This window comes from Falco cherrug, chromosome 1 (genome assembly GCF_023634085.1).
Source record: "Falco cherrug isolate bFalChe1 chromosome 1, bFalChe1.pri, whole genome shotgun sequence".
Classification (NCBI taxonomy): Eukaryota; Metazoa; Chordata; class Aves; order Falconiformes; family Falconidae; genus Falco; species Falco cherrug.
Window position 1 is genome coordinate 92,770,093 of NC_073697.1, and position 16,779 is coordinate 92,786,871.

The 16,779-nt window shown below is 45.0% G+C and overlaps 1 protein-coding gene across 1 annotated transcript in view; it reads left to right on the forward strand.

The window, feature by feature from the left end:
- The first annotated feature begins 2,230 nt into the window (after positions 1 to 2,230).
- Positions 2,231 to 16,779, forward strand: part of FBXW8 (F-box and WD repeat domain containing 8) — a 53,528-nt gene continuing 38,979 nt past the window's right edge. The window contains exons 1-4 of the mRNA XM_055707298.1: positions 2,231 to 2,556; positions 5,291 to 5,395; positions 13,122 to 13,286; positions 13,902 to 13,990. Of these exons, the coding sequence (XP_055563273.1) occupies positions 2,272 to 2,556; positions 5,291 to 5,395; positions 13,122 to 13,286; positions 13,902 to 13,990 (644 nt within the window). The 5' untranslated portion in view covers positions 2,231 to 2,271. The remainder of the gene's footprint in view (positions 2,557 to 5,290; positions 5,396 to 13,121; positions 13,287 to 13,901; positions 13,991 to 16,779) is intronic.

The following is a 16,779-nucleotide window of genomic DNA, read 5'->3' on the forward strand; positions in this document are numbered from 1 at the left end:
CAGCATGGGGCTGCAGGTGACAGCATAGGGCTGCAGGGACAGCGTGGGGCTGCAGGTCACGGCGTGGGGCTGCAGGTGACATAGTGGGGCTGCAGGGGACTGCGGGGATGGAGGGGCAGTGTGGGGCTGCAGGGACAGTGTGGGGCTGCAGGTCACGGCGTGGGGCTGCAGGTGACATCGTGGGGCTGCAGGGGACTGCGGGGATGGAGGGGGCTGCGGGGATGGAGGGGCAGTGTGGGGCTGCAGGGACAGTGTGGGGCTGCAGGTGACATAGTGGGGCTGCAGGTGACATAGTGGGGCTGCAGGGGACTGCGGGGATGGAGGGGGCTGCGGGGATGGAGGGGCAGTGTGGGGCTGCAGGGACAGTGTGGGGCTGCAGGTCACGGCATGGGGTTGCAGGTGACATCGTGGGGCTGCAGGGGACTGCGGGGATGGAGGGACAGTGTGGGGCTGCAGGGACAGCGTGGGGCTGCAGGTCACATCGTGGGGCTGCAGGGGACTGCGGGGATGGAGGGACAGTGTGGGGCTGCAGGGACAGTGTGGGGCTGCAGGTGACAGCGTGGGGCTGCAGGTCACGGCATGGGGCTGCAGGGACAGCGTGGGGCTGCAGGGACAGTGTGGGGCTGCAGGTGACAGCGTGGGGCTGCAGGGGACAGCGTGGAGATGGAGGGGGGCAGTGAGGGGATTACGTAGAGCTGGAGGGGATTTCATCACCCAAAGCGTTACAGATTCTGATCACATTTCGAGTGGCCGAGGCAGCAGTGCACAGCCCCCAGGCACTGACCCAGCGGCATGCAGCGCCTCCCCAGCCGCCAGCGCACAGGAGCAGGGCTGGGACCCCCAGGCAGGGCTCCCCATCACGCATCAACCCTGGGACAGCAGCAGGGACTCCCTGCAGCTCCCTGTGGGGCAGGAATCACCCCAAAGTGGCCTTTTTCCCTTCTGCCAGGCAGGGAGGCTGCTGCCGCCTCCTTGGCAAATCACCCTGGTATTGCATGGGGGTCTAGGGGGACCCTCCTGGGGCTTGTCATCTTCCCAACCCATCTAGCCTCCCTGGAGCAGCCCCACATCCTGCTACAGGGGCAGCTCCTGCTCTGCCATCCCTCCTCTGGCAGGGCTCACCACGGGCAGTGTGTGCACCCCAGGGAAATCCTCCTTTAAGTCCAAATGATTTTGTTGAGAAAACAAGTCTTTTGTAAGGTTCCTACATACAGGAGGTCCTCCCCAAATGAGGTGGTTTGGATTTTTGCTGGAATCCAAAATGCCTGTTTGCATTCATTAAATTGTTTTATAAACTGCATGGACAGCAACAAGCTGTGAAGGATCAAAACCAGCAATTGGCCGCTGGAAGATGCTGCATGGCAGCGTCTGGAGACAGATGCAAGGGTGCAGGTACACTGCCACAAGCTGCTACTGAGAGCAAGGGCCACGTGTTTTAGCATGTTCACCAGTGCCCAGCGAGGACCAGCTATGTCTCGCTTACCTGTTTCATTTCCCCCAGCGCTCCACAGAAGTTGTGTTGAGGACTTGAATACTTGCAGCCTTCCCACTCCTCTGGGCAGCTGGACTGGCTGAAGCAATAGTAGCTCCGCAGCCATGTTTCAGCGGTCGGGTTTAGCCATCGTTTGAAACACAGCCTTGGAGCAACATGGTGGGTTGATACTGGAAAGGTGCGGCGCAAACATCGTGTCCTCCCCAAAGTGCCATGATGGTGGCAGCTCTCAGGCCCACAGTCTCTGGTGACGTCACTCTCAGGTGACCCCTGCCCACACACTTTGGTTTAGACTTGGCCAACAAAATGGGTGGAAGAAATGGCCTGGATGGGGCCCATCACGCTCCTCTGTGCCTCCTCCACAGGCAGCTGCCTCCTTGGGAGCCGCTTTCCCCCGCGGGGCCACACGGCCGGCCGTGGCTTGGAGGCACCGAGGCTTCACAGCACAGCCCAGGCCCAGGCTGCCCACCCGGGCCCCTGCCCTCGCCCCGGCCCTCGCTCAGCCACCAGCAGCTCTCCGAGGCGGCTGGGCTGCAAGGCCGAGCCGTGACCGGTGGGCCCCACGGCCTCTATCCCGCCCCTCGAGCGCTCGACGCCCGCAGGCCGCCCCGACACCGACGCCAGCCTCAGGGCCACAAAATGGCGGCCGGCGGCCCCGTCAGCCGGCCCCGGCCCGCCCCGGCGGCCGTAGGAACCTTCGCGCGGCGGAACGCGCGGGCGCGGGGGGCGGTTTCCGGGCCGGGCCGGCGGGAGGTTGGGCCGGGCCCGGCCCCGCCGCCATGGCCGAGGGCTCGGCGGAGCTGGAGCTGTTCCGCCGCCGCTGGCGGGAGGAGCTGGCGGGGGGCGCGAAGCGGCGGCGGCAGGAGGCGGCGGCGGAACCCGAGAGGCACCGCAGCGCGGAGCCGGGCGAGCCGAGCTACCTGGCGCTGGCCCGAGGCCTGCTGGACGGCGGCACCCCGGCCTGCCGCAGCCCGTCGCCCGCCCGCCCCGCCGAGGAGCCCGCGGAGGACGGAGGCGGAGGCGGCGACGGCGACGACCTGCTGGGGCAGCTCATCCGGGACCTGGTAGGGCTGCGCGGCGCCGGGGCCGCTCCCGGCCGGCACCCCCCGCCTGGGGCGGCCCCGGGGCTGGGCCCCGGTGCGGAGCGGGCCCTCGGCGGGGCGGGGGGGGGCGCGTCTCGCCTTCCCGGGGCTTGTTTCTTAGCTGCTGAGTTTTTTGGGGCGGTCTAATCGTCGCCCCCACCTCCCAATTTACTTTTCTTACGAGACGGTGCCTTTTCCCTTACAAAAGGGCCTGTCCCTGGCTGAGGCAGCAGCCCTAACTGCGGCTGTCCTGCCTTGCCACACAGCAGCTTAACAGAACAGCGATTAAGTCTTTAATTGAAGGAGTTAATTCGGAAATAGCCTTAAATACAGTTCTGAACCAGATAAAAGTTATTTTGGTAAACCCTCTAAATGCAATAGAGGTTTTATTTACAGCGTAAGAAAACTAGGGGGGAAACCTATTTTCTTGCTTCTCGCTACCCTAACTGTGACTAATTACTCTTTGCTTAAAAAAAAAATTAAAAGGAACAGATTAAATTTCTGTCTGCAAGGCACAAATTAATCCATTTACGGAATTAGTGCTCCATTAGCACATGGGAGCCCGGATCTGTCTCGGAGGGAATGGTAGTGTTTGAGTTTTGGATTCGTTCCAGTCGACTTTTAGACAGGCTGGTGCTGACTTAACGTTACCGCTCCGTCCGCAGCGGTGAGCATTGTGCTAGAGACCAGCTGCCCGAATCTTCGGGATGTAGGAAGGGAAGACCTTGATCTGCCTCTTAACGTTATGATAGCATTAAAACGGAATTGGTCTGAGCTGTTGCACTTGCAGTTTGAATATACTCTTGTGTGTTAGTTTAAAAAAAAAACAAACACCTGCATAGCTGTGTTTTCTTTTTTTTTCTCCCTCATTTTCCTGAGAGAGCTGTCGGTCTGGAGCATTGTGCTTGTGCTGGGCTGTAGGCAGTCTGTCCTTCTGATGGTACCTTTGGGTCCATGCAGCCAGACTAGGTTCTGCTGGTTGGATGTGAGTCAACTCCAATTTGGAAGCAGTATATTCATAGTGGTGCTGTGCCTGAGCTCATAAGCCTAGAGCTAATAAGCCTTGCCGAATGGCTTATCTTATTTGTTTGGGCAACGCGTTGCTTGAAAATGGTTATATGGCTCCTGGATCAGAGCTGGTTCACATCTGGCCAGCTTGGGGTCTGTCTGCGTGTGGCGGTGGAGATGTGCTCTCAGAGTTCCTTTTATATTTTTCTTTGGTGCCCCTTTTGGAAACAGATGCAATCTAAATCGTATGAAAGCAAACAGTCTTGCAAATCCATAGCAGGGAGTGGAGCCAGAGATCCTCATGCAAAGAGAAAGGAAAAGGAGCTGTTGGTGCAGGAAAATTGTGGACAGGGAGAGAGGGGAGCGGGAACGTTGTGTGCAGGTCCTAGTTTAAGTAACTTTAGATTGAGTGTGAGGTCCTGCTGTTTATAAAAAAACATTGCATTTTATCTAAAAAGACCTAATGGGAACATTGCCCATATTTGTGCTGACTAAACACTTAGCTAGCGTAGAACACCTTTTGCATTAAAAATTTCCACGCAACCGTATTATGCAATGGTTTTCCTGTGTAAGTGGACTTCAAACCCAGCGTTGCCTATTTTTACTACTTTGTCGGTACTGCAAAAGGTCCAGGTTTAAATGAGCAAGGAGTAATTTTAGAGAGACCTACAAAGAAACAAAGGTCTTGGGGCTAGAGAAGTGCTAAGAGGCAGGGGATGATCCTGATTTGGGAGCTGCCTGACTTTCTGGTGGCAGGCGGTGGGGATAGGTTTTAACTGGGCACCTGATTTTGTGTGTGGAGATTGATGGAGGGTGATCAGGCATTCAGGAGCAATGTGGGATGGTACCAGAAACCAGGAGAAAACACTAAAGAGTGAAACTTCAAAACGGGTGACATAGAAATGGTCAGAATGGGCTGATTTTACGCTCTCTCTGTTATATACTATAGAAATTTGGAACGTGCAGACAGAAATGAGGGAGAGGACAAATCTCAATGCAGTAACTTAATGCAGGAAGAAGATTTAATAATTATGTAGTTAAAGCAAACAAATAGAATCTAGGAAAAATGTATGTGCTGCATTTAGCTGTTAGATTAAAATGATAGATTCTTTGGTTTTAATTTTTTTACTGAGATAACTTAATCAGCTAAAGCAGCAACTCTTTCAGCACATTTCATATTAAAAAGACATTTGTATCTTACTAGTGAAAGACAGAAAACAACTGTAATGTCATCTCCATTCAGTTTTATATCAAAATGTTTGTTCGTTTTCCATCATCTGTGTTTGAATCTTGTAAGTGAAATTAATAATGGGCATATGTCATCAGAGTGCTTACTTGTTTGGTCTATTTGATGCTGAAACCTTAGATAACCTTTTTTACTAGAACTCCTGTCTTGCCTTTCTCTGCTGTCTGACTGTAGATAAGCCTTACAGTTCTCCTCAATTTGCTTTTTAGCTCCACTTAGCCTTCTAATATTCTTTACCTGATATGACTTGGAAGAGCAAAGAGTAGCTTGGGTACCTTCATGCCAGCATGGTCTGCCTGATGTTACGGGAAGGAGAGGCAGAATTACTTCTGCCTTTCCTATGGAACTGTGATGGCACTGAAGATACAATGTCCTTTCTTTGTGGTACAGTAACTTTTGCTACTAACTAGCTATGCATCAAAGAAGCCTAACAAATTATTTTCTCTTTTTTCTTCCTTTCAGAATGAAATAAATGAGGTTCCCTTCTTTGATATCCAGCTGCCTTACGAACTGGCGCTGAAGATATTTCAGTACCTAGGCAAGACTGAATTGGGAAGGTGTGCTCAGGTAAGCACTGCTGACAGTTTCCTTCTCTGATACAACACAAAATTGGCAGAAATATTCAATAAACAGTCGGGCACCTTGATGCAGGGAAAATGTGTGGCAGCCCTAGTAACTCAGCTGATTGTGCTTTTACTTTTGGAAATAACTTCCAGAGCTGAATATTGAAAAAATAGTAGTGAGCTGGATTTATAGCTTGCTGTTGAGTAGAGTTAAATAAAACTTCTGTGGCTTGGACAAAAGCAAAGCCTTAAAATTTAAAATAAATACTGTGAAGATCTTTTGCGTCAAGTGAATATATTTAGAAACAAGCGAGTGTCTTGCTACAATATTTAGAACTCAGAGTTCTGTGATGCTAAGGACTTGGAAACAAAGCTGCTCCTCCCACTTGTCAGTGTCAGACTTGAACCATAGAAGTTGGAGTAGTAACTTCTTGTCTGTAGTAATTTCATGTAAGGCTAAATTCTTAGATGACACTGATTTCCTTCCTCCCTCCGCACTGCCTTGCAGGGGGTTTATATTTTTCTTCGGTGATACTTCAAGATAATGCTTTCGCCAGGCTGTACTCGGAGATGGTCCATAATTTATGTGTAGTTGTAAACTGCCTGTTTCTTCAAGTAGCTTTACTAACTTAAACACTCACACCCCCCTGGCTATACTTAGGATTGTTCAGCCCACACTATTGAGCCTATCTCCTTTCTTCACACATGAAATGATGAGCCTTCTCTCTGAATGAGTCTTCAAAGCAAACTTAATTGGCGAGTGCTGATTACCATGTGAAATATTGTGGTTATTCATTGCCAGCTTCTCCCATGGCCACTACTTAGTGTTTCAGGCTGGTGTTCATTGAACTGTTATGTACAAAGCACATCTTGCAGCTTCAGAAAAATCCAACTAAAATCATGCTTTGTGTTACACTCGAACCATGCCCTGGGCTGTTTGTAAAAGAAAGAAATGTTAACATGTAAAAATTGAAAAGTGACAGGAAGGGTATAGCTTCGTGGTGGATGGCAAACCAGTCACAAGTATTATCCAAATGGCCCTGAATGCATTGAAATGAAATTAGGCTTTTAATGTTCAGTATGAGCAAGTCATAGTGTTAAAGAGTTACAGGTGGCTATTGCTTAAATCTTTTACTTGCTAATGCCTTTTAGGAATAAGGACTATTAGAAGAAAAATAATTCCTCTCGCAGGGCTTCTGTTGCAGAAGAAAAAACTCTCTAGGTGTATTTTTTGGTGCTACCCAGCAGACTCTGAAGCTTTCAGATATGCTCAAGTTTCTGTCATTTGAGGTAGAGATACGCGATCAGTAAAGGCCACATTCCATGAAATGGAACAGGGTTGCGTTTTTTTAAGTGGAGTACTTTAAGGTTATTCTTTCTGTTTCTCTTCCTCCCCTTCCCCAGCATGATCAGTTTACCTCATGACGTAGTAAAAAGATTGGCTGATGAAGGGCTGCTCCTTTTCTCTGTGCTTGGACTGCACTTGATTACTCTCTCTCTCTCTCATTTTGGTTTTTAACTTGAACCTGTTCTTGTGAGATGTGTTTTAACACTGAGAAAATTTTCCACATTTCTCATTTGCCTTTTCAGACAGAGTTGGTCAGTCCTATGTGCAGCTGACAAGTAGCTGAGCAAATGCCCAGTGTTTTACAAGGCTTTCTGAATTAGATTAATATCCAATGCTTTTAGTGCAGAGCTGGCTTCTTTTTAAGTGTTCAAATAAAAAGCAAAGCAATAAAAATAAATACCATTTTCATTTTTCTCCTGGTGATTTTGTTTTTGAAGGAGGGGGGGAGCCCTCTTCTGTTAAATGGAAAGCCCTGCTGCTTTACAGTGTTATCATAGAAAGGTGGTGGTTTTTTTTATTAAGGCGTCTTGGGATTTCAGTGAAATTGGGCCAGTTAGTGGAATTGGCATCATGAACTATGTGAGTGCCTTTGGAGAAAACCTGTTTTCTTAGTTCTTTATGCCAAATTGGTAACCAACTAACAGTAAAGTAGCCTGACTGCAGAGCCTCTTTGAGATTTAATCACACCGCAGACTGCTCTGGAAAACTTTAATTTCACCCTGATATTTCCCCCTCCCCCTCTTCCCCACTGCTTTTCTTTGATTTTTGGAATTAGTACTATAAAACACAAACTATCTGTTTGGCACTTGAAATACAAAAGCCATGTGTAGCATGTAAATTAACGGTGTCATTAGTTCCTGAGCTGTGGTGGGTTCGCAGTAGCTGTGTGATAGTCAGTAGCATCCAGCAGACCAGTCCCTGCTGATAACCCATGTTACTCTATCAACAGAACAGTCCAGGGTAATGGTAAAATTTTCCCTCTGCTTTATGCCAGCCCTGTGAGCATCTTGTGGTTCTGTTCTGACCATTGGAACAAAAAAAAAAAAAAAAGCTACGTTACGAGCGACTCTCTTGTGACTTCTGTGATGAGCAGCTTTGAGAACAGTCAGTCCTTCCTCCTGGTTGTGATATAGGGGGAAAAGAAAAACAATCACTCGGGACACCACGAGTATGACAAATTGAAATGCATCAGAAGTTCTTGTGTTATTTGGGGTTGATACTGCCGATACTGGCAATTAACTTCACTCGTGGCCTGAGGACCTGGCCCTTAAACTGTACCTTTGTGATAAGGTGATGTGTCTCATCTATGAACTTCTCCACATACTTAGAGTAGTTCCTGCTTTCTAGTAATACCAGAGACTGCATAAATTGCATTTTGTGGCGTGAAATACTTCTTGACAGTATGTACTGAATTTTGGCAGTGCTAAGGCAGTTTTATTTATGAACAGATCAGTGGGAAATTGCCTTGAACTGTTAGCATTTTCATCTGAGAAAAGGTTTAGAAATGTTTACCGACACAACAATTGTGTATGTATCTAGGACAAGGGAGACTGTTTCTAGGAATTTAAGAATGAATTGTCTTGCATAAGTCAACAATTTCAGATGCTTGCCTCTAGAGCTTCTGGAACTGTCACACTGTTAGGTTTTTAGTGTTTATACATTTAAAAAAAGAAAATCTCATGTAGTTTTTGAGCATACTTTTGCATCAAGGTTGTATATGAGTAAGAGCAATCATCCATTCTTCTCACAGTTTAAAGAGAGAGCAGATGAATAGATGGATAAGGATGTCCTGAGCTCAGAATGAAACTTAAATAATGGATGGACCACTCGGTGAATAAGAAACTGACTGGATGGTCACAGTAAAAGAGTTGCAGTCAATGGCTCAATGACCCAAGCAGACACCAGTGATGAGTGGCGTTCCTCCGGCGTCGTCATTGGGACCAGTGCTTTTTAACATCTTTGTCAGCAACATGAATGCTAGGACTGAGTGCACCCTCAGTTTGCCAGTGACACCAAGCTGTGTGGTGCAGTTGACACGCTGGAGGGAAGGGATGCCATCCAGAAGGATCTTGACAGGCTTGAGAGGTGGGGCCATGTGAACCTCATGAAGTTCAACAAGCCCAAGTGCAAGGTCCCTCACCTGAGTCGGGGCAATGCCAAGCACAAATACAGGCTGGGAGGGGAATGGATTGAGAGCAGCCCTGAGCAGAAGAAGGGCCTAGGGCTGTTGGTTGATGAGAAGGTCACCGTGACTCAGCACTGTGTGCTTGCAGCCCAGAAGGCCAGCTGTATCTTCAGCCACATCACCAACAGGTTGGGGGAGGGGATTCTCCCCCTCTGCTCCGCTCTCATGAGACCCCCTTGCAGCACTGCTTCTAGCTCTGGAAGAGGAGGGACACAAAGATGATCGAGGGCTGGAGCACCTCTCCTGTGAGGGCAGGCTGAGAGCTGGGGTTGTTCAGCCTGGAGAAGAGAAGGCTCCAGGGAGACCTTAGAGCATCTTCCAGTACCTAAAGGGGCCGACAGGAAAGCTGGAGAGGGGTTTTTTGCATGGGATGTAGAGATGGGACAAGGAGAAATGGATTTAAACTGAAAGAGGGCAAATTTAGATAGATATAAGCAAGAAATTCTTCCCTGTGAGGGTGGTGAGGCGCTGGCCCAGGTTGCCCAGGGCGGCTGTGGGTGCCCCATCCCTGGGGGTGCTCAGGGCCAGGCTGGACGGGGCTTGGAGCAACCTGGTCTGGTGGAAGGTGTCCCTGCCTGGGGCAGGGGGGTGGGACTAGGTGATCTTTAAGAAGGTCCCTTCCAACCCGAACTGTTCTATGGTTCTCTGATTATCGCAGAGAATTGAAAAGCCTCCATCTCATTGGCTTTGGATTAAATACTATTTGGCACTGCATGTTGTACTGAACTGAAAAGTCCATGTATTTCTAACCGAGGCCCTTGGCTTCAGAGAATGAACCATGACCATGTCTAGGGAAGAAAATAAACCTAATGAAACAAAGACAATTATCAGATGGAGAGGGATGAATAAACCTTCATTGGGATTTCAGCCATCTGATTTAGATGGGATTAGAAGAAATTTAGGATTTGATTCAAGAGGTAGGGGACTTTAGGGTTGGTGGGGTTTTTTTTTGGGGGGGGGGGAATTCCCTAAAGGCACAACCAATGTCAGCAAAACCCTTTGAAGTCCTTCAGAACATTGTTACTTGCTGAGCTGTTAGATACAAAACTGTTCCTGTGTGGAGCTCGGGGGAAACCCAAGTTTCTTTGCTGAGAACAGTTGAGAACTGTAGTAAAAAGATAATAGGAAAACTCAAGACAAATTTAAATTGGGAACTCTAAATCTATAAAGAAGTCTGTAAGATGTTGTTGTTGATCATTGTTGGAGTTTCTATGTAGTGTAGATTTGGAAATAATTACATTCGTAGTTTAATAAGAGCTTTGCATGTCTCAGCTACTCTCCAACAAGCAGAATGTATGGGTGCGTATAAATAAAGTCGTAATCCTCTGGCTTTTGGGGCCTCACCTGAAACTCTTAAGTCAAGCAGATCTAATAAAGCTGACTTCAAGCCAATGGCTGGTTTTAATGCGGCAGCTCACAGTGGTGCTGTAAAGTAAAATGCTTGAGACTCTTTTATTAGCGATTTCTTGCAGCTGAGGCTTGCTCAGTGGGGCTTTTACAAGGGATTGTCATGCTAGTTTTGGTGCATTAAGAAAAGGCTGCATTAGGGACCCTTTGGAAATTCATGCTTGTAAAGCAGCAGGATTCGATGTAATTTGATTTAAAAAAATCATAATAGGATAGGATCTTTATTCCCCTTGCATGTTTGTTCCTGAAAGTTGAAAAGGCAGTCTAAATTTTATGTAGTCGTCCCCCGCCCCCTTTTTTTTTTTTTACTGTCTTTATAAAATGCTTTTAAGACCTTGAAACTAGAAAGGTCTGTACAACTTTGTTTTGGCAAACTCCAAAGGTGTGTGGTTTTCTGTGAGGATTTTTTTTTCCAAGCAAGGCAGAAGTTGGCATGGTTTGACTTTGTTTACTTTTTTTTGTACGTTAGCCTGTCCCCTCGGTGTCAGCAGAGATGTGCTGCTGTGCCGGGATGGGGGCAGAGGTGCCGTTATTGTCGGCTGGGCTTGGCCGGGGTGCTCAACTTCTGCAGAACAGCGGGGTTTTTGTGTGTCAGCAAAAGGTGGTGTTTTTTTTTTTGTTTGAGCAATAATATATGGGTTTATATTACTTTAAAACCAAATCGAGAGCAAATTCCCCACTAAACTGTAACGGTTTGAAGCTTGAATTGGTTTTTGGGTTTTTTTTATGCTTTTGAACTTCCTGAGTGTATCCCTGTAGGGACAGGAGCATTAAGCACTGCTTTTTTTATTACAGGGTGATGTTTAACACTAGAGAAGACTCGGTGCTGTTCCTGTCATTTGTGAGGCATTGTGATTGCCCTATCCAGGTTGTTTTCTTTGTCAGATGATGGAAGGGGATTATGCATGTCTGCTAGTTTGAATTGGGGTCTCTTGGTGACTTGACTAGAATATTAGCTCTGCTGGACTTGGATATTCCTGTCTGAGAGCTCCTCTTGTATAGAGGCATCAAATCTTAAAAACATATGCAGCTTACTCTGTCCACCACCCTTTTTTCATCTTAAACTTTTTTTTTCTTTTCCCTGGGGGAAAAAGGTCATGAGGTATGTCTTACGACCCAGTTCTTGATTCCTAGTGGGATGTTGGTTTTTGAGAGCAGTAATTGATACATGTGTTCTGATACATGTGTTCTTTCCAGCAAGGCAACACAACATAAACAAGATGAAAACCTTATGAAGCTTCTAGCCAAGGGGACATCTATGCTGTTCACTGCAGAGCATGCTGTCCCACTGTTTGGCGTCTACATAATATGCAGGGAGGTTTGGGAACATGTGTGTGGGATCTTTTTGCACTTACTGTGACCCAAGGAGATCTGTAAGATGCAGTGTTGAGTTGGTGGGTGCTTTTTGGACCTTAGCTACTATCTCCATGTGGTGTTGTGGGTGTTTTGGTTGGGCTGACTAGTCGCTCTTGGCGGGATGCTGCATTTAATACAGCGGGCTAAGGCATGCTTTTCCAAGGCATCACATGTAAAATTTTACAGATCAGATTACAAACTCTTGAGATTACTTGATTTATTTAAGGCAGTGGCTGTTGTTTTCTAACCTCCCTGTAAGCTCACTGCACGCTTTGTTGCTCCAATGGCTTGTGTTCTCCTTGGACTTTTTGCAAATCTGCACTAGCCGAAAGGATGTCATACTTTCAGTATTCTTCATGATACATAGTTTTGTGAAGCATCGCTTTGTCTTTGAAAGCTGTGGTTTTAAGAAGTCTGAAGCAAGGTGTGTATGGAAATGATAAAATACAAAGGAGATTAATCTTGTAAAATGGAGAACAAGTAATAGTTCATCCTTCATCTCCCTGTGCTGTGTCCTATCTGTGTGTAAACGTGGAATGAATGGCAAGTAAACACGGAGAGATGGCCCTGTGGGTTTGTATCAATGGGAGACCTAGATTCTTGGTGTAATCTTGGGACTGAAATGGACATCAGATGCTTAATTCTAAGTTGCTAAAAATGATGTCAGGCTGAGAAGGTTTTTTTAATCTTTTGGAAACTGTACAATTGATTGCTGCTTTCACTCGTGGCAGTTTTCATTGGTTACATCTGTTTTTTTAAATTAAGAATTACAGAGAACAAATGCTACTTAAGTTGGCTCTTACCTCTTGAATCTTTAATTCTAAGCCCACAATTGATTGTGATGAAGCTGTTCTCTCTGAAATGGACAGCAACTTGAGGCTACTTGAAAAACTTAATAATTCATTCCTATTTATGCATACTGTAATACAATAGGTTATAAATCACTAATGTCATACACCTAATCAGACATTGTCAGTAGGACTTTAGAGATATGATGGTGTGATCTGAGAGGTTTTCTTAGCTACAAATATGAAAATCATATTGTTGTGCTAAACTTACAATGCTTTCTTAATTGTTTCCTTGCTGCTTTTCCCTTCAAAACTTTTAATGCACTGATGTTTCAGGTTGACAGCATGGCCACTAAATGATGGTGTTCACGTTTTATGGAGTCGAAACTCAGTTATTTTCAAAAGAATCCACGAAACCAAGTATTTTGTTAAAGGTTTGGGGGTTTTATACTCTCAGTAGTATAAAGGGTGAACAAATGTATTTGTTAAGATCAGAATTTAGTCTCAGTGCAGGCCTATACTGATTTATATGTGTATATTTCAGATGTTATTGAAAACATTTTATATGAAATCTATTTTTTACTTTTACGATATATATATCTCATATTCTCTCATATATATATATATATATAAATTTTATTTCTAGGTCAGCAGGACATGGAAAGTACTTGCAGAAGATGAAGTGTTGTGGTACCGGTTGTGCCAACAGGAAGGATACCTATTAGATACGAGCATCTCTGATCATTCCTGTTGGAAGCTCGCCCTCAAGAACTGCCGTGCCAGAGAGCGCACTTTGAAAACCAACTGGAAGGTAAAAGAGAATTTCTTTAATGGGATCCAGATGCTGTAGAAAAAATGGGAACCTGGTTCAAGCAAGTGGTAGTGAAAAGCTGGTCTTTTATACTGCAGCTTCTTTTTGCTGTTTAAAAGGGAAAAGCTGCTGAAGGATTTATGAGACATAGCCCTAGCTGTAATACCTTCCCCCCGCCCCCCCCCCCCCCCACTCCCCCAGTCACTGACTTTTGGTAGTGAGTCTTTCTGTTTGCTGTGCATTGACTGGTGCAAGAAAGATGTTTATACTTCAACCGTCCCGTGATAATGAGAATCAGCCTTTAAGATGAAGGCTCCTTCCCCTGCTCATTACATATCCTAGCTAAGAGAGAGCTATAATTTTGTTGTTGTTGTGATAGTTGTTTCTCCACCTAAAGATTATGAATGATAATAAAGAGCAATAGCTTCTTTCTCCTTCATTCCCATCTGTAAAAATTCCAGACGGCAAGCATAAAATGGTTGTGTCTTCTCTCTCAGCTGCACTACAACTTGTCAGTAGCAAAAGCAAAGCTTGGGAGTTTTCCATGAAGCACCAAATTAACATGGTTGATTAACGTATTGCAGTACCAACACTATGTCTCATCTTCCTGTGCAGAACCGCATCGGTGCTGTGAGCCAGCTGCGATATGAGCTGGGAAAAATTCTTTGTGATGTACATACTTGCGATGGAGTTGTTATTGCTGGGTGAGTATGAGGTTGTGTAATGCTCACTGTTTGAAATCTCACGTATGGCTTTGTAACAAATTCAAAAGAAGCACCTGTTTGAGGCAACAAGAACGACTTTTTTTCTGACTGCAGTTCTTTTGTGGGTGAGGTAGACTGTCCTTAAAGTGACTGATAATGATGGTTATCTACAAGTCGTTTCAGCAGTGCAGATTTTTATGGTACTATTCCAAAAACGCTCTGATGTATGTGTAGTCCCTGTAAAGACTATAGTGCTTCCTGATGAACTGTACCTATGGTTTTTCTGCAGAAGCACCCAGAATGTATTAAATACAGTACATATCTGCTGAAAAATGTTTTTATTTTCCATAAAAACCTCTTAATCACAAAGATATTTTTGTGTGCTGTGGCAAGGTAACTTTAGAGGACTGTTACTTTTCTCCATTGTTATTTAAAAGTTCAGGGGAAAAAAAACCCACCCAAAAAGTAGAGAAACTCAAACTTCTCTTTTTCTAATACAAAGCTTGGTCAGGACCTTGTTTTAATGTTAGTTTTTCATTTAGTTTACACTCTTAAATAAAATTTTAAGAACTGCACAAACTCTTAGAAGAGGTTACTGTGACTGACTTAACGGGTGTAAGGTGTGTTCTGCTTGAATTTTACAGGTTAAGTAATTAGTAGCCCTCCAGAAGAAGTCACACAATTGAAAATGATATCATCCTGGGGGCAGGCAGAGGACATTGTCCTTAGCGTACCAGAGTTCCATATTTTATGGTAGCACTTCACGTTAATGGTATACTTATGCATTGTGGGATTAGAGAAAACTACTTTAAAAATACTTGAAAATTCACACACTAGTTATAAGAAACGTGCCTTGAAATACATTGCATGTAGGTAATTCCCATATACATTGAAATGCTTTTGGATGCTCTCGGGCAGCTGAGAGTGGAAGTCTAAACTAGCAGAAGGCAGGAGTGAAAGGAGAATTTTAATCTTTGATTGGTTTTTTTTTTGTTTGGTTGGGTTTTTTTAAACTAAACCCTTCCGTTTGTTTTACTTCTGCATTTGGAGTTCTCCCTTTCTGTTTTGTCTTCCGTCCTATTCATTGACTATTGCTTCTCTTCCTCTCCTTTTCGATGGGATGTTTTTGCTGCTGTAATTCGTTGTGTTATATGAAATGAAAATGCTTCTGCTGAAGCTTGTGTAGTCTGTGACCTCTAGAGGGGCAGTGCCACACAGTGGATGACCCAAACAGTGGACATGGCTTGAAGAACTTGTGTGTGTAGAGTACCACAGGTCTGACATTGACTCATGCCTGATGTTAAGACTTCTTGAGTCACTGGTAAGACACCACAGCTCCCAGGCCGCTCTGGGCTGCAGCTCTGCAGATAGCAACCTGACTGCTTTTGTGCCCTTCAGCTGGGACAGTGTTTCCTGGCCTTGGCTGGGAGCTGCACTACTGTATCTGTTCCACTGTCTCTAATGAAACCTCCTGTACTTTTTTGGGAGCCAGAAACCCCAGTTGTCTCCGTGCTGCTGCCAAAATCTCCAGCTCTTCTTTTTCTTCATTTTCTCCATTGTGTGTTTATATCCAAACATGCAATAGATAGGAGATTGGCAGAATAAATTACATTTCTGAAGAGTTAATAAACAATATTAATAAATAGTCCATATTTTAGCTTGGTGTATTATGGAAGTTGTGTGAAAATGCAGAAACCTGGTCTTTTCATATAGGTTCCCCAGTTCCTCCAGTATCTCTTGATTCTTTTGGTGAGTTTGCATCAGCTGGCATGCTGAAGGGAGTTGGTGCCATTAAATAATTTAGGTTCCTGAAAACAGGTGAGCAGGTAAGAGACCACAGAGGGAAAAGCTACACATGTGTATCTGTTAGGAAAAACAATATTATGGGTATTACTTGTCAGTTATTTCCCTTCTCTGAGAAGATGAATTTTAGTAATGAAGTCTTCTTATGAAGCTATGAACATATATTTGATAAAACAACAGGGGGAAATCAGAGTTCAGCTGTTTGTCTTTATCTGGTTTGTAAATGAAATGTTTAGAAGATTAGAACACCAAAGTTATATTTCTTTCTTTGCTGTTTACTGCTTGCCCTTCACTCTGCTTTGGTAGCTCAAGATCTCTGAAAACATCTCTTAAATTGCTGCACGTAGAACACTGTTCTTGCCCAAAAGAAGATGAGTTTGGTTTTCTGCCAGTGATGATTGAAGTCTGCAAGACAGTGGCACACTTGCACCTTCCAGTAATATCTCATGATAAATATCAAAAAAGACAGACTTAAAGATAAAACTAAAACTTCTAAGGACATGAGCAAATTGTGCAGGGAAATACTTGGTTTGTTATGTGCATTTGCTAAGTATATATGATAAGTAGATTGGGGAATTTGTTGGGGTTTTGTTGGTTTGCGTTTTTTTAATCTATACACAATACTCCCCTTTCGTAGCTTATAGTATTGTACTTAATGGCATTGTGCTTTCAAATTTGTCATAAAAGTGTAATGAATCTGGTGATCAATAGCTAGCTGCTGCATTCTTTCGGTACTGAAGAAGTAATTTAATAGCTGAGGTTAACAAAAGTCAATTTTCTTCTCGGTATAAATATCAATTATCTGTTACATTTAATGATTATATCTCCAGTTTCACAAACACTTACGTCCTTGGCTTTACATGTGAATAATCATAGATTACAGCAAGACTTGCCATGTGTGTAAAGCAAACCTGATATGTGACTTTGCAAGACTTGAAGTGGGTGATGATCTTAATGCTCATTTTGTGGGTGGCATTTCTTGGGTT